At 36.0% G+C, this 24,919-nt stretch overlaps 2 protein-coding genes across 5 annotated transcripts in view; one reads left to right on the top strand and one right to left on the bottom strand.

The window, feature by feature from the left end:
• The first annotated feature begins 992 nt into the window (after positions 1-992).
• Positions 993-13,362, top strand: LOC121375938. Its single transcript, XM_041503663.1, has 2 exons — positions 993-1,038; positions 8,951-13,362. The coding sequence occupies exon 2, from the start codon at positions 9,304-9,306 to the stop codon at positions 13,237-13,239; it is 3,936 nt and encodes a 1,311-aa protein (XP_041359597.1). The 5' UTR covers positions 993-1,038; positions 8,951-9,303; the 3' UTR covers positions 13,240-13,362.
• Positions 13,363-15,767: 2,405 nt separating this feature from the next.
• The window catches only part of LOC121375224 (microtubule-associated protein RP/EB family member 3-like), a 49,683-nt gene continuing 40,531 nt past the window's right edge, over positions 15,768-24,919 (bottom strand). For 3 of the 4 annotated variants that reach the window (XM_041502541.1, XM_041502539.1, XM_041502540.1), the window contains exons 7-8: positions 22,449-22,595; positions 15,768-20,318 (exon numbers count right to left, since the gene is read on the bottom strand). In XM_041502541.1, coding sequence (XP_041358475.1) covers positions 20,256-20,318; positions 22,449-22,595 — 210 coding nt within the window. In that variant the 3' untranslated portion in view covers positions 15,768-20,255. Of the gene's footprint in view, positions 20,319-22,387; positions 22,596-24,919 lie in introns of all 4 variants that reach the window. The other variant, XM_041502542.1, reaches the window with a different exon arrangement.

Here is a 24,919-nt window from a genome sequence, read left to right as displayed (position 1 = left end):
AACAAAAACAAAAACGAAACAAACAAACAAAAAAGTACAAAACAAAACAATATAAATACAACACAACACAAAACAAAAACAGCAAAAAGCGCCCAACAAAACCCAAACAGATGCAGCAGTTTGATTTGCAGATAACAATGGGTTGACGAAGAATATACCTACTAGGTGAGACTATACTGATGTGGTGCACCAAATGGATGGATGGATGGATGAATGAATGTTTAACGACACCCCGGCATACAAAACTATATGGGCCACTGGGTGTGAAAAAGTGGTAAATATATAAATGAACCGATAATGAACATCAATGTAAACATTCAAAAATTAAATTAAAATATAGTGTAAAGAGTTGTGCAAAATCCAAATATAAACATTACAGGTAAGTCAATTTAAAATTTAAAACAAAATCCAAATATAAACATTACAGGTGAGTCAATTTAAAATTTAAAACAAAATCAAAATATAAACATTACAGGTAAGTCAATTTAAAATTTAAAACAAAATCCAGATATAAACATTACAGGTGAGTCAATTTAAAATTTAAAACAAAATCCAAATATAAACATTACAGGTAAGTCAATTTAAAATTTAAAACAAAATCCAAATATAAACATTACAGGTAAGTCAATTTAAAATTTAAAACAAAATCAAAATGTCGCAATAACTTCATAATTATTTCAAGGTGGAATCGAAACAATTCCATCACATTTCGTCTAACGTCTAACAAATATATCATTCCTTGTCGGTCCAAGATGATTACACTCCACCGAAATATGGCTTCACACACATATATGGAGGAGCTCTCTTTAGAATGTGTCAAGTATATATGAACGATGCAAGCATGACACAAGACCATTTCATTCTTTATCCACGGTCTATAAGAGGACTGCCATTATACCAGAACATGCTTGACAGAATGAAGCTTGTTCGCAACCGCACCGTTTCCAAACATCTTGCCAAGTGCACTGAATGACGTCATTCGATTGTTCATGTTCTTACCAAGGCACATCAGTCATCCATACCTCTGAAGCTGATAAGGTTGGTCTTTTTGTATGTTTAAAGTGTAACATATGAAGAAAAAACTGTTTATTATTTCATTTTAGAGGTCACTGAAATTGGGCATATGTATTTTCACTAAAGACCTACACCATTTACGGCAATTAGAGTGAGATATTGGGTGGAACTATATCATGGGTGCCGAACGACGCGAGAGGTCATGGGGTTCGGGGCATGCTTACCCGGAAACGTTTTAAATGTAGATGCTCAGAGGTGCATTCTGGAGTTATTTGTGATGGGTTTTTAATATTTTATTTCAGGTATTTTAAGGTCGTAGCGCGTACATTTTTTTATAAGACTTCAAGAGCAGCAGTAAACTTTAACTACATTAAATGCGTGACACGTTGTGAAAACCTACCTGTGTTCGACTATGGCCCAGGTACCACTGACCAGCGTCGCACTTATAACAGAGCGATCGTACTCCAGTATAACCATTGCTCAAAATATGGATACGATCATTGACATATTTGGCAGAAGCAAGGGGCGAGACGCATATATTTTTCTAAGACCAACATATAAGTGAACAGAGCTATTATCCTGTTCAATTATTTAGACCCAAAGTTTTTTGCAAATGTTACGTTTATTTCCTATTCGATATTTGTTTTCTTTGCATTTACATGAAAACAAACCCAAACCCCGACAGGTTTTATATACAAATCATCATATAAAATGCACGAAGTTGACTTAATTCCACTTTTAAAAAATCTCTGTGTGTTCGGAATGCACGTTATTTCTCCTATAAATAACTAAGGTCATTTGCATATCAAAAAGCATCATTCTATAGTGCGTTTCAAACTAATGTTCGGTTCTATCGTCCTATCCGCACAAATCGTAGTATGACCTATATTGAAGAAAATATCTGTAAACATGAAGCAGGCGCGGATTTAGGTGGGGAGTTCAAGTGACAAAACCTCAGTTTGAAAAAAAAATATGTATCAAATATTATAATTATATTGTGGAATACACAAGCGCGCGCACTGAAGGGAGAGACATGCATACAGAGAGAGAGAGAGAGAGAGAGAGAGAGAGAGAGAGAGAGAGAGAGAGAGAGAGAGAGAGAGACGTCATTTATGTAACGACGCACTCAACATATTTTAATCTATGGTTATATGGTTATAGGGAGAGAGAGAGAGAAGAATATGGTATGCATGCGATTGGTGGAGGTGTGACCCTCTGCACAACCCCAACCCCACTTAAGGCTTCTTTTGTATATGGAGCGGGACGTAGCTCAGAGGTAAAGCGTTCGCTCATGGTAGGTCGACTGATCGATCCCACATGGTGGACCCATTGGGTTGTGTCTAGTTCCAGCCTGTGCACCACAACTGATGTATAAAGGCTGTGGTATGTGCTACCCTGTCTATGGGATGGTGCATATAAAACGTCCCTTATTGCTTATCAAAATTGCTTATCGGAAACAGTGGCCCATGTGGCGGTAGCGAGTTTCTTTCTCACTGTCATAATGCTCCTTAACCGTTTTGTTTGACGCCACATAAACGTATATCAAATGCGTTGAGTGTGTCGTTAAATAAACATTTCTCTCGTATGTATGTGTAGTCTATATGCATTTCTAGTCGATTAGTTTATAGGTTGTTAGGTTGTTTGATAGTGAATGATATGGAAATAAATTGTTTTTGGTGTTAAAGAGTGCATGCATACATTAAAGTAATACTCCTGATGGGTATGGAGAAATAACTTAATCAGTCCACAAACTCATTTCTTCATCACTATCTTCGTTAAGGGGGACTATCACAGGGGGTATTTTATTTCTTATAAAACTATTTTGTTTTCTAAAATCTTCTTCGATCTTTATTACATGTTTAACTGCGTCAGAGAAGTGTGTAGGTGTGACAGAGTTCAATGCATGTGCAAGTTCTCTCCGCACCGTGGTCATTTTACCATCATTATGACGAGCTATGTGCCCTTTGACTTGACTCTAGATCAGTTCTATCGGATTGAGTTCAGAATGTCTTGGCGGCAGTCTTAGACACAAGTGCCCATGGCGTTCAGCAATATCATCAGTAACAAATTGCTGTGCACATTTGTTACTTTTCACAATTTCATAAAGAACTGGCTTTGTCATGTTACTCTCAAAAGGTATATTTTTGTTTCGTAGCCACGACTGAATTTCTTCCTTTTTAGCGTTTAGTGCAGGACATCGTGTAATCTCAGTTAATTGGTTGTGGTAGCTTGCGTTATCCATGACAATAACAGAAGGTTCTGGTAGAGAAGGCATAAGTTGTTCTTCAAACCATTTGATGAAATTGTCATGATTCATCTCACCATGATAGTCTCCGTCTGTGTTTTTTAGTCTCAAAGATCAATTCACAGCCATCTATCAATCCATATTTATCACAGCCAGTATGACAAATAATAAGTCTTTTTCCCTTCCCAGTCACCGAACAGAGTTTAGGAACTCTATCAGCAGCGTCTGATTTCGGCAGGTGATTGGCGGTACTTGTGCCCGGGTGGATATCTGTCAAGTGGTGGGATGTTGTGTGGTTGACATTCACCCAGGTCTCATCTTGATACACTATTAAATACCCCTGTTCTCGTAAACTGGATATTTCATGAAGATAAGACAGTCTACTGTCTGATATATTGGCGTCCTCAAAAATCACTTTTCCGGTTGTAGACATATGTTGGTATTTAAAATCGAGGTCATGGAGTGTTCTTCGTAAAGTTGATATGGATATGTTGATTCCACATTCCTCCCTTAAAGCCACGTTAATCTTATGTAATGTAGGTAATTCGCCCTCTCTATAAAATCTGTATACTCGTCGTCTAATAACATCTTTATCAAATAAATCGATGAGTTTTCGGTCGCGTTTTTTAACAGTGATTTCTGTGCTCGGATTCGTAGAGCTTAGATTTTTCAGTTCTTTTTACTGTTGAAACCGAAACTTTAAGTGCAGCGGCAACTCGATCGACAATTCGATAAGAAGCATACCTAGGTCTACCGCGCTGATATTCATCTTCACAATAATCGAAAACGTTCTTAATACACGATTTTACATCAACTGAAGTGTTTTTCGATTTACCCATATTTTACCTCAAATAACAGTAACAAGAATGTCGACTAATACATTTTCAATGAATTTATATACCCTACCTAACTTGTATTTTACGTGGTTTACACATTGTTACAATAGCACGTGCAGTCATAGATCGAAATAATGATGTTATTGACCAAGCAATGCTATCGTATTTTGGACATTCAGGGCTGTGTCTGCGGGATGAAAAGTGGTTGAACCCATACGAGACCGAACAATAGCCCTTTGGTTTTTCGCATTACAAATGTAACACCCCACCCCCAAACCCCAGCCCCTAGCACCACCATAAATACTATATATATATATATATATATATATATATATATATATATATATATATACGTATAAGTTCCCAATTTAGAGGCAAATTAAATAACATTTTTATTATTATTTGATGTTGGTGGCCTTTGACATTTTATTCCCCCCCCCGGTCTTCTGGGTCCGGCCCTGCATTAAATTTATTTATAAATTTGGAAAGCACATTCCTGCGGTGTGTGAGGTGATTTGTGTTTATTACTGTGCTACACCTCAGTTGTGTTAGGTTAGGTATGGTATGCTAATATATAATTGATATAATAAAATAAAAATACATAATACATTAGCTAAATTGATTAAATATAATGCACCTACAAGAAAGGGTTACATGTTCTGTTTGTTTACATCTATGTTTAACGGAAAGATTAGACAATGCTGTTACACACTGCAAAACAATAATAACCTTGATTTAGTGAAACAAGCTATAATGGCCTTCACGTAGCCTCAGATCCCAATCTTTTGATATGCAAATGATCTTAGTTATTTATAGGAGAAATAACGTGCATTCCGAACACACAGAGATTTTTAAAAAGTGGAATTAAGTCAACTTCGTGCATTTTATATGATGATTTGTATATAAAACCTGTCGGGGTTTGGGTTTGTTTTCATGTAAATGCAAAGAAAACAAATATCGAATAGGAAATAAACGTAACATTTGCAAAAAACTTTGGGTCTAAATAATTGAACAGGATTATAGTTACACTGTGAAACAATACATTTCTATTTTGTACTTAATATTCGTTAATTGTAATCCATATCAAATGCGTAGTGAGTCCGTTTGCAACCCATTATAGCTGTTTGGCAGTGCTTAATTCAAATGTGAATAAACGTTATCGAGATTCGAGCATGTTTTTATCATCAATAGACAAGGATTCATAGTTTGTGAAAACAGGAATCTAGAAAAATAATAATTGAATCACTAAACGCGCCCGTGGTAAAAAAAAAAAAAAAACCCACCCAACCCATCAATGTGTTTAAATTTTGGTAATAGCTATCGTTTTCTATTTGGTGTATTGACGGCATCAGAATCGCTTTCGTGAATAATATTTAAGTCAGTTGCTCCCCCTTGATTGTTAATTCAACAAGGGTATATAATCGAAGTTCCACCATTTACTTTATTCGAGACGGAATGAAATGTATGACATGTTAAACATATTTACGGTACCAGTACCAATCACATGCCAGACACGGTTTGAGTTGAGAACGCATTCGACAGTGTCAGCTGTTAAATAAATTAATCTCTAAACAACACGCAATATAAAAAAGCAATTCGCCGAACGCAACAAAGTCAGTAGTCATATTTAACTGACATTTTATTATTTTTCGGGTGATCGCAGTTGATCAAGATATTTCGTAAACGTATTTATTTTATTGACCAGTTATATTGTACTTTTTTTCTTTTTCGTAATAAAAGCGTCCATCGTTTGGCAGCTCTTGGCTGCACGTTTTTTGCTTCGCTCTCTTTGCTCAGGTCGTCCCATGATAGTCGTAGTTTGTGAGTCGACATAATAGCGCGCCACAATTACTTACATGATAGACTAGTTCTCAATTGAATATACCGATAACGACGCCTTGTAATATCATTCGTGTAACACGTACCATTTTAGGCCAAAAAATATTTACGGAAATTTCCGAACGCTGAAATTAATATTTGAGCTTCTACATAAACGAGCCAAATAATATCAGAGTGCGGGCTTTCAATAATGGTTTCGAATAAACTAGCATTTAATACAGCCATCTGTTAGGGTAAACGTTAAAATACTTATATTAGGAAATAAAAAGCATTATACATTTTTGGGTGGAACTCCAATTCTCGCGGGGGTGGGGGTGCGGTCGCTGATGGCCGAATCCGAGTATGGTGACGTCGACATGAACGTTACTCCGACTGCTGCGTTCTGCAGGCCGACCGATGGGGCGGGGGTAGTCTGATGGTGTGGGGTGGGTTTACATTCAACCACAGAACACAGCTTCATGTCTTCAGACAACGAGCTAATGCCGCCGTGTACCAAAATTACGTCACCAACAACCACGTCGTTCCCTTCTTTGCTGCCCACCCACGTGTGCGCTTGCTGCAGCAAGACAATGCCAGGGCAACACAGGCGTTGCTGGCTCAGCACAACATCCCAACGTTGCCGTGGCTGGCCTTATCACCGGACATGGCACCTATCGAACACGTCTGTGATGAAATCGGACGTCGCCTGCAGGCTCGCGTACATCCTCAGAATCTCCAGGCGCTGGAGGCAGCATTGGTGCACGAATGGAACACACTCCCTCAGGCATTCTTCCAACGGCTTGTGAACTCAATGAGGTGACGTTGTACTGCCTGTTTGAATGCCCGGGGTGGTCACACACGATACTGACATTGACAATGCTACAGGTCGTCTTTTTCACATCTTTTAACATGGACCCCCACCCTGCTTTATGAAATGAAACAATATCCAAAAATGAATTCAATCCAAAATTTCCAACACCAATGTGTGCAGAATTGGAGTGGCTCCAAAATAAATGTTGAAATCCGCATTTAGTGTTGTATTTTTTATATTTTATATGCAATGTAATGAGAACCTGCGTTTCTTTTGCGTTTTAGTATATTATGAAAATATATGCTTGAGCCAACTGTGTATGTTCATGCATTTTTAATATTTATATATACATTGTGTGTGTATATACAGTGTTAAAAATAAGTAGGGGATATTCCATTTCAAATATCAATAATTATAGAATGAAATGAGATATAAAAATCAAAATAAGTGCACAATATGCGTTAATGTTCCCACTCAACAAGCATGAAAAAACGCACTGATTATTTTGATCACGAAGCACGTGATGTTGCACGTGCGAAGGGTGTGCTTTGAAATTGAACACTTAGTTTGCGTGTACGTTGTGTGCACACAGGCAATATTCTTTCTTGTTTTTCACTGGAACACTAAATCATAACCTTGCTGTCACATTCTTTACAAAATTGTGTAACTTGTCAACAATGCGACGTCAGGAACGTCTCAGTAGGCATGCTCCAACTTGGCACCACCTAGCGAATTATGGTCTGTAGATTTAATGTGTCACAATCAGTGATTAGCCAATGGTGGGCCAGATATCGACAAACAAGAAATGTGGATGATCGTTCCTGTTCAGGACTGCCAAGAGCCACAACTCCGGTTCAGGACCTCTTCATTAGGACTAACACGTTGAGGAATCGAGGTCAGTCAGCCAATCAAATCGCAAGAGAACTCCGTGTTACAACTGACGTTACAGTGTCTGATCAGACTATTCGTAACAGACTGCATAGAATTAACATCCACGCATGTCGATCCTACGTTACCCTACATTTGACTGCGAGACACATTGCTGCCAGACGTCAATGGTGTACACATCGTAGACATTGGGCTAACATGCGTTGGGCTCGGGTAATGCTTTAAGACGAGTCCAGATTCACACTAGACTTCCATGATCGACGACAGCGTGTCTGGCGTGGTCCCATTGAACGTTACGCCAACGTCAATGTTCGTCTTCGTGATCGATTTAGAGGAGGGTTCGTTATGGTGTGGGGTGGCATCGCCATGACTGCCAGAACCCATCTGCATATTGTTCATGGGAGGGTCACTGGGCAGTACTACCGTGACAACATCCTTGCACCGATCGTTGTGCCCTTCGCACATCAGGCTGGACGCCATTTTGTTTTTCAGGAAGACAACGCCCGTGCTCAACGGAGTCTATTGGTCACTGTGTATCTGCAGCAACAGAACATCGCCACACTACCGTGGCCAGCCCTAAGCCCAGACCTTTCACCCATTGAGTACATGTGGGACATCATCGGACGACGTTTCCGAAAACGTCAACGTCAGCCTGTCAACTTGACTGAATTAGGTGCGGCTTTTCAAGAGGAATTCGTGCGTGCTTGGCGAACCGCGGGGGTTTTACCCGTTACTAGTACAAATATTGAAAACGTCAAATTGACAAGCATCACCCCCGTTGGCTGTCTGTGTCTCCTCCGGACCTACATCACTATCCTGGCTATAATCTTTAATGCTAAACCCTTGTCACACGAGTGCTTGTATTTTAGCATTAATTAATATTGCAATAAAAATTAATACATCTCTGTTATATTGTGTTGTATTTGAATAGCCCCTACTTATTTTGAACATTATATATATATATATATATATATATATATATATATATATATATATATATATATATATATATATATCATAATGTGTCTTGTTTTGACTCAGTACCATGACCAACACATCATGGACCAAATCTACAAAACCTGTTTTCCTCTTACACGCGTGTATAGGTACAATATATATAATGTAAAAACAATCAAAACAAAACAAACATAAAACACCAGCAACATAAACAAAAACAATGCTGCATAAATCCAACCCCATATGGGGTTTTTTCAATAAATAAGAAGACATTAAAAAACAAAATAATAAACAAAAACAAAACAAAAACCATACACACACACCAGTGAAATCGGTGCTGAAACAAAATATATATTTTTTTTTTCTTCAAATTTTTTGTAGATGATGAGAAAATGAATATGTCAAGAACACGATCATGTTGATGAACGAAAGAGCAGGCAGTCCGAGATGAATCGTGTATACCAAATTAACAATATTACACTACACCAGTTTCCAATTAATCTAGGTAATAACCATGCCCAGCAGTAGGGCGTAATTGCTGACGAAAATTAGAAGAAAATTATCTTCATGCTTGGTCTTGTGTACGCCTGTTAATAAGTATCAACTGATACCTACATAGCAGAAGACTCAAATCACCTGTCTATAACATACGGATACACTATATTATCCAAGTCATTTTTGGATTAACAATTTAAGAGACAAAACAAGTCACCAGAGAATACACCAACGTTACGATGGACAAACACTGTAAACGCAATCCAGCACAACTTAACAGTAATCTGGATGACGTAATCGAGCGAAGACACAACTTAGCATCTCCTTGTCCAGTATATTTTGATTACGTGGGAAATTCGCAGGGGAAACTAACAGAAATTGACGAAGAGTTTTATGATTTTCTTCAGATCCCTTCAGATATTGAAATTAATATTGAAGATTTGGAAACGGCCAGGGATAATTTACTTGAGCTGGAAGAAAATGATTTGTTTCCAGACAAACGTTTGCCTAGTAGTCCAGATCACCAGCTTTTAACTACAGAGAGTGACGAGTCAGAAAACATTGACATTTCCACGTGTGATCTACAGGGTACGGCTTACGATGACTCGTTGTCTCATAAAGAAGATGCGATATCGGTTGCGTTAGATATAAATACGTCTTTGAACACGCCATCTAAATGCAAAGCCTGCCTTGTGGATTATTTTGCGGACCAGGAGTCATCGGATAAAAGAAGCTTAACAAAGGCGGATAATGTGTCATGTAACTCAAATGTTTCAAAATCAGATACATTATGTAAGCTGTTACCAATTAAAAGGACAATTAACCCACTTTCTATTTCAGATATTAGTTATCTAACTGTATTTTCAGATAAACTGGACATGGCGATTGAAAAAAATGAAACTCAAATTAACACCATCAAATCAGCTATTGATTTTACTGACAAAACAGATACAGCTGAGTGTTCAACTCCGACAAATGCTACATCTGTCACAAGCGTGTCTTCGTGTAAAATGTTGAAAACACCAATACCATTAACATACATGTGCAACGGGAAGGACAGTATTAAAGTATTTAGTAATTCAGACACGGCAGTTAGTAACACATACACGGATGGCAAATTGCTAAGAGCTCCTAAATCAGAATTGGTAGGCAACAAAAACGGTGGTGCTCTGCATGATAGCTCACAGGGTCAAATTTCAGAAGAAATCTCTGAGCGAATATGTTGTTTGTCTATTACTGGAAACGATGATGTCTCTACATCACAGCAAAACTATGGCCACGGTGAAGGTGATTTCGTTGTTGTGGATGATGACAATTCATTTTACGAAGACGGATTATTTGATGACATTGTCGAGCTCACAGAACGTGAAGAAACTGACGTCGATCAGTTGATAGAATTGTTTAACTCTTTTGGGAAGCAGCAAGAAAATGAAGGAAACGAGTGTCCAAATAAGGTTTCTGGTGCTGCATTTGAAACTCTAATTGTATCAGGAGGCTCATTTGTAGAAGACACATCAAATATGTATGAGCAACATGTAGTAAAAGAAATTGGCGAGTCGCTGAATCAGGTATCTGGTACAAATGCTGATTCAGTTAATTTGCCATCTCTGGAATATTTTGCCATGCCAAGTGATGTTTTTCATGACAGTATAGAAACTGATTTGCTAAATGCGTTTGAAAAGCAAGTATCAGAGACTAGAGAGTCACAAAATATGTATGAGCAACATGTAGTAAAAGAAATTTGGGAGTCGCTGAATAATGTATCTGGTACAAATGCTGATTCAGTTAATTTGCAATCCCTGGAATATTTTGCCATGCCAAGTGATGTTTTTCATGACAGTATAGAAAATGATTTGGTAAATGCTTTTGAAAAGCAAATATCAGAGACTAGAGAGTCACAAAATCATCTTTCTGATGCCGTAGAAGACCGTTTTAACCATTCAACAGCTGGATATATCACCATACCAAGTTGTTCCTTTGAACAAGATACGTTCCATGTGCATGGTGTCATGCACTCTAACTTGACCAAGTTCAAATGCTTTCCACGCGAACAAGAAAAAGGAACACTTGAAATTGAAAAGTCACAAAAACATGTAACAGACACGTCTAATTCTCCAACATTAGAAAGCATTCACATACTAGGCGATACCTCTGTGTACGATAGTATACCCACGCAGTTAAATGAGTTGTTGGCCTCTTTTGAACAACGGGAAGAAAAGGAGTTATCTCAAACTGATAAATCATTTACACAGAGGCAACAGAAAGAAACATTGGTGTCAGTATCTCCACTGTCACAAATTATTGGTGTACGTCCAAAGCGTGTTTCTGTTGACGAATCAGACACGTTCAACTCTTCAACAACTGAACCTGTAGTCAAACCAAAGCATGTTTCTATTGATGAATCAAAGAAGTTTAACTCTTCAACAGTTGAATCTGTCACCAAACCAAAGCATGTTTCTATTGATGAATCAAAGAAGTTTAACTCTTCAACAGTTGAACCTGTACCCAAACCAAAGCATGTTTCTATTGATGAATCAAAGAAGTTTAACTCTTCAACAGTTGAATCTGTCACCAAACCAAAGCATGTTTCTATTGATGAATCAGACAAGTTTAACTCTTCAACATTTGAACCTGTACCCAAACCAAAGCATGTTTCTATTGATGAATCAAAGAAGTTTAACTCTTCAACATTTGAACCTGTACCCAAACCAAAGCATGTTTCTATTAATGAACCAGACACGTTTAACTCTTCAACATTTGAACCTGTACCCAAACCAAAGCATGTTTCTATTAATGAACCAGACACGTTTAACTCTTCAACATTTGAACCTGTACCCAAACCAAAGCATGTTTCTATTGATGAATCAAACAAGTTCAACTCTTCAAAATTTGAATCTGTCGCCAAATCAGCTGATTTATTAAATGACAGTATACCAATTCAGATAAATGAACAAGGGAGAGAAAATGAACCATCTGGAATTACGGAGTTGATAATGGGTGTTTCTGGTGCTGCAGCAGATATATTTAACACTTCAGCTATTGAATCTCCCTCCATATTGGATGATTCACATGGAGAAAATACGTTGTCGACTGTTCATGATAGTATACTATGGCAGATGAAGGAACTGTTGGATTCGTTGGATCAAGACGAGATGGCAGCATCCAGCGAGTCACCAGAGCAGATTTGTTCCTCTGTAGCAAACACCTTTAACTCTCCATCACCGGCATCTCTCTCCTCACCCTGTTATTCCTTTCAACTGGATACGTCAATTATGCATGATAGTATATACATACGCAGTCAGATGGATGCATTGTTAAAGTCGTTTGAACAAGATGACTCATCAGTGGTGCATAATGATGTACCCAAAGAAGGACAAGAAGACATTTGTATTGCTGAACAAATGCCAAACAGTTTATTTGAAAACAATATTTTATCAGGGACGTGTGATAAACCAAACGATAGATGTCACAAACAAAAGAGCTCAGAATCCGATTATATACAAATTGAATCTATACAAAATGATTTACACATGGATAGCATTTCACCAGATTTGCAGCAAACATTAAAACAGAGATCTTTCCGGGCCAGCTCTGGTCAACTTTGTGATAGCGAAGAGCCAGAGTGGAGCTTAAAAATAGATAGTGATATCCAAAAATATGCATCAATGTTACAACAAAATGAACCTCCCTCGCAGTTTTATCTGGAATCATTTCTCAAGAACAGTATTCAAAGATGTAAAAGTAAGAATGCAGAAAATGGCAACTGTTTAAGTCTTAATGCTATCGGAGAGTATCAGAATATTACTAATACTAGCAGTAGTGCTTTAGCAGTAGAACAACCATGTCCAAAGACTGATAGCATGTCACTTCAGGACTTTTTTGATATGACTAAAAAGATGGCAGTAAATGAAAGTTCATCAGATCTCTTTGGTGGAATTTATGAAAGAGAACTGAGCAATACGTCTATAGGGGAGTTTCATCAGCTAGATAAAAGCATAGCAGACATATCCGATTTTGAAATATTTGAAACTACTCCTCAATACCAGCAACTACCATTTTACAGTTTTGAAGAAAAAGGTACCAGAAGGAATTTGAATGTGTCCTCTCGACAAACACGGCAGCAGACTACACGCCGCACAGAGCAGGATGCTTCAAAACACAACACGCAAGTGTAAAGACATGAAGATACAGCCAATTCAACTTGAGAAAACCACCTGATGTCGCATATACGAAACTGGCAACAGTTGATGTGGATGTGGATGTTATGATCCTTTGTGTGATTAAAAACATAATGAGTATTGAGTGTTTAATTAATTTAACTCATTTATAAAAAAATTAACACCATAATTTAATATAGATTTATATGTACCAGAGCTGGATTTAAGTGTATGGGTCAGCTGGAACTAGACCCACTACTGGCAGCTAATTGTACCAAAAAGTTTGTTTTGTTTAATGACACCACTAGAGCACATTGATTATTAATCATCGGCTATTGGATGTCAAATATTTGGTAATTTTGACATATAGTCTAAGAGATGAAACCCATTACATTTTCCCATTAGTAGCAAGGGATCTTTTATATGCACCATCCCACAGACAGGATAGCACATACCATGGCCTTTGATATACCAGTTGTGTTGCACTGGCTGGAATGAGAAATAGCCCATTGGACCCACCTACGGGGATCAATTCCAGACCGACCACCCATCAAGCAAGTGCTTTACCACTGGGCCCCAAATTGTACCATACCACAATTGTCCTTCTTGTCCCTCAACTGTCTTTTGCAGTTTTATACCACCGAGTCCCACCACAGATCCTGTAGGACATAGGACTTGCAATTTTGCAGGAATGAAATGGTATTCCAGTTGCACATTTAAAACCTTATCAGGAGTATGAGGCAATGTCCAGCTGTCATTGTGACACAGTTCTCACACTTAATATTGACATCATTGTGCATTGATCAGTGAGAACCTTCCACTGTTGTTCATTCAATGTATTCAATGTATTGGCTTTCAGGAGTGATCAATGAAATTTTCACAGGTGCACTGATCCTATACCATGTGGTTGATTTTCTCTCTTAATGGGAGTTTCTAAAATATTTCTACGATTAAACTTACATATTAAATATATTTTTGTGTCTAGAATATCAGTGTCTGTACATTGAATATGTTTCTGGTTGTCTTAAGGTTTGTAAGAAGCCCAAACTGGATATTGTCTTCAAATAATTCCGTACTTACGAAAAAATCTTTTTTAGGAAATAAAATTAAATTTAACCTAGTACAAATATTAGAACAATTAAAAACACGTTAACAGCCATTAATATTTTATGCAGAAAAATATATTTGATATGTAATTACAATCAATAAAAACATCTTAAAGATTGCAGCACTCAGGAATGTCCCTTTAAACACTTAACTTGTGCACACTTCTATTATTTGGTGATTAATGTGAAACACTTTAACCTTAGATAATCTGGAATTCATGATCCTTGGCAAACTTTGAGGGTTAAAACTAATTTGTCCATTGTGGAATGTTTCAGCACATTGGTTTTATTAGTGGCAACTGGGAGTTAAAGTAGTTTGTTTTGCTTAACGACATCACTAGAGCACATTGATTAGTTAATCATCAGCTATTGGATTTCAAACATGTTAATTCAGACATGTAGTCATCAAAGAAAGCCAGCTTCATTTTTCCTAATGCAGTATGGGATTTTTATATGTATTTTCCCACAGGAAAGCACATACTATGACCTTTGGTCAGTTGTGATGCACTGGTTTCAACAAGAAAAAACCCAATCAGTTGAATGGATCCACTGAGGTGGTTTGATCCTGCAATGCAAGTACTTCAAGCGAGCACTCGACCAGCTAAGCTAAAATCCCAACTCTCAACTGGCATTTGCGACACTTGGCATTTGAAAGCTAGAAAAAATACATAGATGGTAAAATTTACAAATCCTATGCACCTTATTACTTTACTACTGAACTAAAATCATTCAAAAGGGCTAAATTTAGTTTGTTTTTGTTAACACCACATCGATTTATTGGAAGGAAATGTTTTATTTAACGACGTACTCAACACATTTCATTTACGATTATATGGCATCAGACATATGGTTAAGGACCAGAGAGATATTGAGAGAGGAAACCGGCTATCACCACTTCATGGGCTAATCTTTTCGAATAGCAGCAAGGGATCTTTTATATGCACCATCCCACAGACAGGATAATACATTCCATGGCCTTTTTTACACCAATTGTGGAGCACTGGCTGGAACGAGAAATAGCCCAATGGGTCCACCGACAGGGATCTATCCCAAACCGACCGCACATCAAGCAAACACTACCACTGGGCTACATCCCGACCCTGGCTATTGGATGTCAAACTTTTGGTAATTCTGTCATATATAGGAAACCCGCTACATTTTTTTTCATTAGCAGCAAGGAATCTTTTGCACCATCCCACAGACAGAATAGCATACAACACGGCATTTGATATACTAGTTGTGTTGCATTGGCTGGAACAAGAAATAGCCCAATGAGCCCACCGACAGGGATCGATCCCAGACCAACTGCACATCAGGTGAGCACTTTACGACTGGGCCAAGTCCTACCATCAAAAGGACTCGGTGCACATCAAATGTTTATCAGGACATTTTGGTAATCTTCACTGCTATCCGAATTAACAACATGAACAAACTTCTGGGTTGTTATTGAAGTCCATTTTTATTTTACAAGTCATAAACACAAGAACATTTGTTGTGAGAAGTATTTAACAGTCATAGGAAAATTTAATATATACATATCTTGGCACCACAGACAAGTAAGTTGAAAATACACAAAATATCAGGAGTTGAAATGTTTGCTTGTTTGTCAGTTGTGGACAGTAAATTGTCAGCTGACGTATCAACAATTGGATAAATTAGAACCTAAAATATGAAAACAATTAGTTAAGTTATTATAAATCCGTCATATTTTTGTATTCAAGCAACAAATGAAAAATTCCTAGTACACAACAGTGCAATATTTAATGATCACAAACTGACAAATGAGACTTGTCTTAAACAGAAGTGCACATATAATACACCTATAACACTTAAGCTTCTTGGTTTTATTACATGGAACATAAAAATATATGCCTATATAGTAAATAAAAATGTTAAGAAGTCTGTATACACACACATTCTAGAAAACGTGACGCATAACATTATAAATCAACATGAGACGGAGGGAAAAGACAGATGAGAAAGAATAAGAAAGTGTAAAGAGACAGTCTTATGACAAAATCTTTTTTCTCCATTTATATATAAAAGTGACAGGCCATATGTGTTTCAAATACTAAATCTGGGTTGTTTCCTTAGTACACAGATACAATCAGACCGTGTAACAATGATGCGTCTTCTATGTCGTTTGCAACTGTAACAAATCTGTCGAGAAATACCCCCCACCTCCCCATCAAATACACCAAGTTATCTCTCCTGTCAAATACATCACGAGTTATTCCCCTTGTTTTAGCTATCTAACAAAACATATTCCTTAACAGTCACTATAGAATGGTAAAACATCTCAAACAAAACAATTATTCATTGACTTAATTTTTCATTCATGACAACATAAAATAAGTAAAAATAACTATTTCAAAGCAGTGTTCATGTATGTAGCAACCAGTCCTGAAACATGTATTACACCACGCCTTCTAATACACATGCAGTATGTCCAGGTTTTTTTGGGTTTTTTTTAAGTAATTAAACTTGAGATTCCACTATCATTAATTAATCACTGATAAGAGAGATGATGTTAGTATATAGACTGAATAAAGGTCATTCAACAAATACATGATACTCTAAAGCCTAGATCCCATTATACGACAACACAACTGACAGTTAAGGTACATTGTATAGTGTAATCTAGGCCTCAGGAGAAAGGTATCATGGGATGTGTTACAAAATGATATAGGGGAGGGATGTTACATAACATTTTCAAAACAATCTCATTTTTATTCATAAATTAAATACAGGCATTCATAGCCCCCCCCCCCCCCCATTTCTGAAATATAAACTGATGACACAACAATGGTCAAATTACATAATAGTGAAGAGAAAGGAGGGAGTAACATAGATGTTACTTAATTTTAGTGGGGGAGGAGTTTCGGTGTTATAAACAGGCCTGATTTGTTTTCATCAATGCAATTGTAGTGATTGTTGTAACACAGATTAACTGCATATACATCCATACATTTTAGAAATGTCCTACATGACAATGTACCATGACACTACACTGTCTTGCATTACAGCCTGGTGTAAAAAATAATAATTATTATTATTATATTAGTGGTTTCTGGTTGTCACTGAAAGCCACCAACCTTTTATTGGCATTAACACTGCTTAAATGTAAAATGTTCCCTTCACCCCTAAAGCACTTCAATTCAAATGTCAGTATTGTCAAACATATATGTCCTCTCAATCCATCACTTCTCAATCCTAAACTCTTTTTTTTAACAAATTAAAATAAAATAAATATGATGATCAATCCAAAAAATCTTAAGGTTTGGATTAGAATGTTGTAAAAAAAGAAGTTTTTAAGGTTTTTTTTTTTTTTAATTCTTTGATTTTTGAAACACTTAGTAACATAATTTTGCTTTGACAGTGACATTAACATGACATTCAATCTTTTATAAGTTATTTTTAACATAAAAACCCAATCCCAGTAACATACAAGTTTTTCAGCAGTTTATCACAACTGTGTATTTTATGACACGAAAAACGGCACAAACTATTGCACATATACTTTCCTCGGTGTTGCAAAACAGTATGAAGTAAAGGGTAAAAATAATAATTAATTTTGAACTTAAAACATTTTTTGGTTTTGTTTTTCTGTCCTTCACTCAGTTACTACTTTTATACGATAGGACAACCTTAATAGAGGAACAATTTGGATCGCAATAATCCTGCACGTTTCAGCACATATTGCTGAAAAACCATGTCATGATCCCTTGCACAAGAATTACCGTATTCAATTAAAAATCATAGCATTCTAATGTGCCGTTCCTCGTGTCACAGACAATAGTTAATAATAATTATACGCCAGTCACCAAGATACATCATGTGAATGTGGCATACATTCTAAATACAGTTACATCAACATGCATATGTATACACATAGTATATATACAAATGGGTTAATGACTTTAGCTCGAGATAATTAAACATACGTTATACATTTCAGAAATGCCATCAAATATAATAGCAAACCTACATGTACAAACAAAATAAACCCACTAAGATACTGACAATGGAATATTCTACATCCAATAAATATATATGAAACATTTTGTTATTGCAGAATAAAATAAAATGGTTTCGGATCAAATTCTGTAACACTGAATATGCAGGAAGCAACATAATCACATGTACGAAGTTTCTCAGACAGTTCTTTATGTCAAATCCTACATTAACTGAAGCCAGCTACAATAATAAGGAACATAATTCAAAAGGAAAATGAGCAATAGTACAAGGCACATATTTAGACACTGAACAATCTACAACTATTGAGAAGTTAAAAAGCTATGGCCATTTATTTAGAGAAATGTTTATAAAAAACTGGCAAGGATGGAATACAGAGGTTGCACTCTTTTTGAAGAAGTAATTTTAAATCCTACACACAATGCTATAACAAAACCTTAAATAAAATGAGAAAGAAAAATTGTGGACCAAAAAAACCCACACACATCCATCCTCCAACAATATCAAAACTACAGAAAATACCAAACAAAGGGTTAACAGTTGTACTCTTGCGACACATGGAAACTAAATATCTGGTCATCAAGCAGACTTTATTGTGTAATGCATTAAAAGAAGATTTATCCCTTGAATTTGTATTGCCTTCATTTAAAGAAAAATCTAAATATTGCGAACACAGATAAGGGTGGGGTGGAGATGATTAAGGATGCAGAATTTAAGCTGTTGTTTAAAACCTTAGCAAATACACTGGTGTGTTAATACTTACATTGGGTATATATACACAGTAAATAACGAGCATTTCATGAGTTGTTTTTAACATTGAAAGATTAAATTACTAAAAATGGGCAGGTTTTGCAAAGTTCTTTTTTAAACTCTTGGAAATATGTAACTATATCTTAAAATTATGTTAAGGTTTTCAGCAGATCATAAATTATAGTGGAATTAAGAAAATGTTGTTAATACAAAATAAGAATATTATTCCTACTAAAAAGGAAGAAAATAACAAAAGGAGGCATTTTTTTATGATTACAAAACACCACAATGATACAAAGTTTAATATCAAGCTTATGCTTGTTCAATAAAAAATTTGATTTTTAAATAAAATTTGTTAATAAAAAAAATATATATTTGCAAGTTAGAAAAGCGTCACATTTTCAAAAATATCACATATATTTAATGGTTTATCTTTATGTACAAATATAGTCATTGTTGTTTGCATTATTACATGTATAGTGAAGTCTTTTATTTTACATTTTGTAAACTGGCCAAATGTCCCTAGATTTATGTTTTAAAAAATAGCCAATTAAAAGTCTGTATTTAGGTTTTATGTTTTGTCAAGGTTTGCAAGATATTTTTTAAATATTAATTATCTGTTAAAATTAAAAAAAAATCTTTATCAGAAATCTTTTTTACTTCCATATAATGAACGATGATAAAAAAAAACCCCATTCCATCTCTAAAATATTTTCTGAAGATACATTTGTCATGAAAATTAAAAATATTTGTGTTAATTGCAAAAACATTAATGCCTTGCCATTTTGTAAATTAACCACACAAAGCACCAAAATGGGTCAAAACAAGATAGTGCTAATAATAATAATAATAAGCACTGAAATAATTTTTAAAATAAAAGTCTCATGTTATTACTAGCATAATTTTCCAGTTCAAAAAGCAGATTTTTTTTAATACACACATGTAAGACCACTCTTCGATTTCCTAGAGATCTAGATATATACCACCTTCAATACTGAAACTGCACCCCACCCCACCCGTCCTAACTGTTATGTGAATTAATACACAGTAGCATATAAAACTGCATCAATAAGCAGATGGTGCTGAAAGGGTTCACGTTAAATGCAAGATGTAGTCCATTGTATCTGCAGATGGTGCTAATGTTTTTGTTTTTCTCCGGCAAGCAGCGCGTTTCATTTTAAACTGCTGATGTTCGGGTTTCCTTTAGTACTCATCCTGCTCCCCATCTTGATCGATTAACACATCGTCTGGAGTAGTGAAACCTTCCTGAAACATACAAGAACACAACACATATAATCATCAAGTCTCAACAAGACCTTAAATGCATTCCAAAAAATCAATTACAGTGAAACCCCTCTAAACCAGACTTTGGGACCAACTGAAATGTCTGGATATAAGAGGTATCCGGTTTAGAGAGGTTAAGTTCTGTACTGATTATTAACAATGGACCGTAAAAAATGTCAGGTTTTTTTTTTAGGGAATTCCAGTCTACAGAGGGTCCGGTTTTTAGAGGTTTCACTGTAATCTAAGCGTTTTCAAACACGAACAGTTTTAAAGGCATACTGTCACGGATTTGAGGACCTTATTTCTCTAAAAATGGATAATAAATAAATCTTACATTAATTGTTGGAAACCGAATCTAGCTATCGCATCACTATAACTGAACCATAAGGCAGTGAAATCCATGTCATCCCTCTTGGCAATTTGAGTTTTTGAATTATGGACCAATGCCATAATTCAATTATTTTTACAAAATGTCGTTAATAAATGAGTATGGTGGTTATGAAGATGGTTGAATAAAGTACATTTAGGGACAAATCAAATTATTTTTGTTCAGGTAATACTTTGTTAGACCATTAAATAGGTCAGTGGTCTGTGACAATATGCCTTTAACAATACATTAATGCTGTCTCATCAGGGTTTATACTGTCGTTCAACAAACTGCCATTTGCGAATTAAAGATTGTAGATTCACGTAAAAGATAATTTGAAAATTTGCAGTTTGTAAAACTATTGCCATTTCAGTTGTCTATTTATTTGGTCTGCATATTTCCTAGCACTTAATTCAGACCAGGCTTCAGGATTTCAAATTACAGGGCTCCTAGATCATGGTAGCCCCACTCCCATGGCTAGTGATATTTAGTGTTGGGCTAGTAAATACCTACTACAACTAGCCTGATGGCTAGTGGAAACAACCCTTGACAAATGTTGCAGTTATATATTTTGTAAATATGAATATCCTGCCCCTTTCCACCCCCAATCTATGGATTTTTAAGCTCTATATCCTTTTTAGGTGACATCTAATTATTACTATTTGTAAAATTGTATTTATTTAAAGTAGGGCTAGTGAATTTTTAATCATGGCTAGTACATTTTTAAAATCACTGATCCCATGGCTAGTGGATTTTTATAAAATTCTTGAAGCCCTGCAAATTATCTTTTTTTTTTAATGGAAAACACTTTTTTGATTCCATAACCTGTTACATTCAGAACCCACTGGATTTTCAGTACTCATGTTAGATTGGTGAATTATGTAAGATGATTTTCAGTTCTGTTACTCTGCCAATATGCTACCTACACATTACCAAAAACAATCATTTCCGTAAAACGTGGCCACCTTGGAAAACTCTGTATTTGACATCATTTTTGCCAATTGTAATACCTTACCCATTTCAGTTCACTCCGAGGATTAATGTGTCAAAACAGCCATGGTGTTCTTGCACAAGAGAAACGCTAACAATGAATGAATAATTCATTGTTTAATCACACCACAGTACAAAAACACACTTCAGCCATTGGGTGTCAAACAAAGGTAAGTACATGAATATGACTGCATTTCTTACTACAATCATCATTGTAAATAATGAAATCTCTTTACAAATCTTTAATGTTTTTATATTTTATTTAGCTAACTGAAATATAAATTTGGTTACAAATATTCTGATCAATTTGCCAAACTGCTTCTTTCTTTTTTTTTTTTTTTTTTGGGGGGGAGGGGGAAGAGGGGTCCAGCTTAAAGCCTGAACCAGGATTTAAAGGGATAACCATCTACTATACAGCATCTGACTAGATCAAAATGCAAAAAGCTGTTTAATAATGAATGGTAGCTTCCGAAAAACACATCTGATATTGAAATGTCAAAAAAAGAAAAAAAAAGAAATGGATAACCAGTTCTATTGACATAATTTTGTTCAAAACACATGAAACAAAAATTATAAAGTAAAATTAAGACTCACCAATTTATATTTAGTACAAAAAATAGACAACAAAAACACAATTCATGCAACACCATAGAGGGACAGGCAGGCTACCTGCCTAACTACCTAACTAACTAACCATTGCAAGCTGAAGGACTGGTCAGTTTTGTGTGTGTGTATGCTTCTTATTGCTCGCTCACCTCTGTTGCATACAGGATGTCCATGATCTGCTTTATCGTGGGGTCGTCCTCATGATCCTGACACAACACCTCGATGTTGCGCAGCTTGCTGAAGTAAAAATCTCTCTCCTTCTCCAGACCGTCCTTTTCCGTATTCAACTGTGTCAGCTGAAACAGGACACAAACCAGGCTGTCATATGGGGTGTCTATACAAAATCATTAAGCCTAACTCATTAAAGTTTGTTTTGTGTCAGCTTAAACAGGACACAATCCAGGCTGTCAGACGGGACGTCGATACAAAATCATTAAGCCTAAGTCATTAAAGTTTGCACCACTAGAGCACATTGATTAATTAGTCATTGGCTACCGGATGTCAAACATTTGGTAATTCTAACATGTAGTCATCAGAGGAAACCCACTACATTTATTCTAATGCAGAAAAGGATCTTTTATATGCACTTTCCCACAGAGAGGAAAGCACATACCACAGCCTTTGACTAGTTGGGCAATTCCACTAGTCAAGGAATATGAGGAAAAATTAAATTTCCTTATATAAAGGGTCAAAATTAATTCACAAGACACCCAAGTTGCAGAAAAACTACAAATTCTCTCTCTCTCTCTCTCTCTCTCTCTCTCTCACACTCTCTCTCACACACACACACACTCACACACACACACACACACACACACACACACACACACACACACACACACACACTACCTCTCTTTCCTAATGCTTCTGACATCAACACATATTTCATAATTTCAAAGCTAACTCAGAACAAAAAGCAGGAACATTAAGCCACTCAATTCCCTTCCATCAAACTCGCTTGGATACTTTATGTTACTCAATTTATAATGTCAGTAACATCACTTTAAAGAATAAAATATTTTATGAAAATAGGTTTCCAGAAAATTATGATTTGAAACGATGTGCTCGTTCAGTGTAATGTCTGTCACAAAAAAATATGAATTATTTATGTGAGAAGAAAATCTGAAGGTGTATAATCATGTCCTTTGTAATTCTCTTAGCACTAGTCTAGGTAAAGATAATAAATATGTTAATCAGTCCTGAAATTATGTGATTTGAATTTAAGAGAAGAACAGAAACTGTAACATCAGTCACATGAAAAAGTGGAGTCAGTAATGTCTGTCACAATCAGAAGTCTTCATTTAGCATCTTTACAATCAAAAGGTGGTTTTACTATTTTATCCACAATTATTTTGTACCATATGGGACTATTCTGAGATTTCGGACCTAGAAAGACCTTTGTTTGTTCCCCCAACAAAATAAACACACATCCTACTTTTTTCTGGGGTTTTTTCTTCTTTTTTTTTTAAACGCTATCTTACCGTATCATGTTTCACATTTAAAGCTTTATATGGATAAATACATTTGGTATGACCTTTGGCTGAACTATTTCATATTTCATATGGTCTTTGCCAAAAATAATAAATCTGTATGAACAAAATAATTTGAGATAAAAAAATCTAGAGATACATGTACTACAAAAAACATTACGAAATCCAGAAATACATTGGTTACAGAGATATTTATATTGTAAGTAAGAACAATAAATTGCAATTTTAATAAGGTAAAAATACTTTATTTGACGAACATTTCTTAAAATGGCTACAAACTGAGGATGGTCCCTGTCACCCTTGTTTATACTATGAGCTATTTTCAAGATGATTTAATTTCAATTTCATCAGGCAACATCCTCAAATATAAAGGTATGTACTCAAGAAAAAGATAGCGTGTCACAAATTAACCATATTGTTGTGACAATCTTAGTTGTGACTGTTGGGTTATTGAAAGAAATGGTTTATTTAACGATGCACTCAACATATTTTATTTATGGTTATATGGTGTCGGACATATGGCTAAGGACCACACAGATATCGAAGGAGGAAACCTGCTGTCGCCACTTCATGGGCTACTCTTTTCGATTAGCAGCAAGGGATCTTTTATATACACCACTGCGTAGACAGGATAGCACATACCACAACCTTTGATATACCAGTCATGGTGCACTGGCTGAAGCAAGAAATAGCACAATGAGCCCACTGACTGGGATCGATCCCAAACCGACCTTGCATCAAGCGAGCACTTTACCACTGGGTTATGTCTCGCCCCGGTGGGTTATTAACGCATGTATAATGATGAACACATTTCTGATTCATGATGGAAATCACAAAGGTAAGTACTACCTGAAAATGGCCATGTTAGAGAGAAGATGAAGAAAAAGCAGCCACCACCCATCATGATGAACAAAATGAATTACTGGGGTGGGGCTGCGGAGAGGGGCAGGGAGGCAAGATCCCCCCCCATTTTGATTAACCATAGTTTTTGATACACCTATTAATTTTTAATGAATCCATATCATGACACCAGCAATCTTGAGGCGTCGTTAAATAAAACAAACTTTACTTTTCTTTATGACACCAGCAACTACTGTGACATGTGTGAAATATTTTCATTCAATGGTAAT

Source organism: Gigantopelta aegis, chromosome 6 (genome assembly GCF_016097555.1).
Source record: "Gigantopelta aegis isolate Gae_Host chromosome 6, Gae_host_genome, whole genome shotgun sequence".
Taxonomy (NCBI): domain Eukaryota; kingdom Metazoa; phylum Mollusca; class Gastropoda; order Neomphalida; family Peltospiridae; genus Gigantopelta; species Gigantopelta aegis.
Note: the sequence above shows the minus strand (reverse complement) of the source record. Positions and strands in the feature narration are given on the sequence as shown.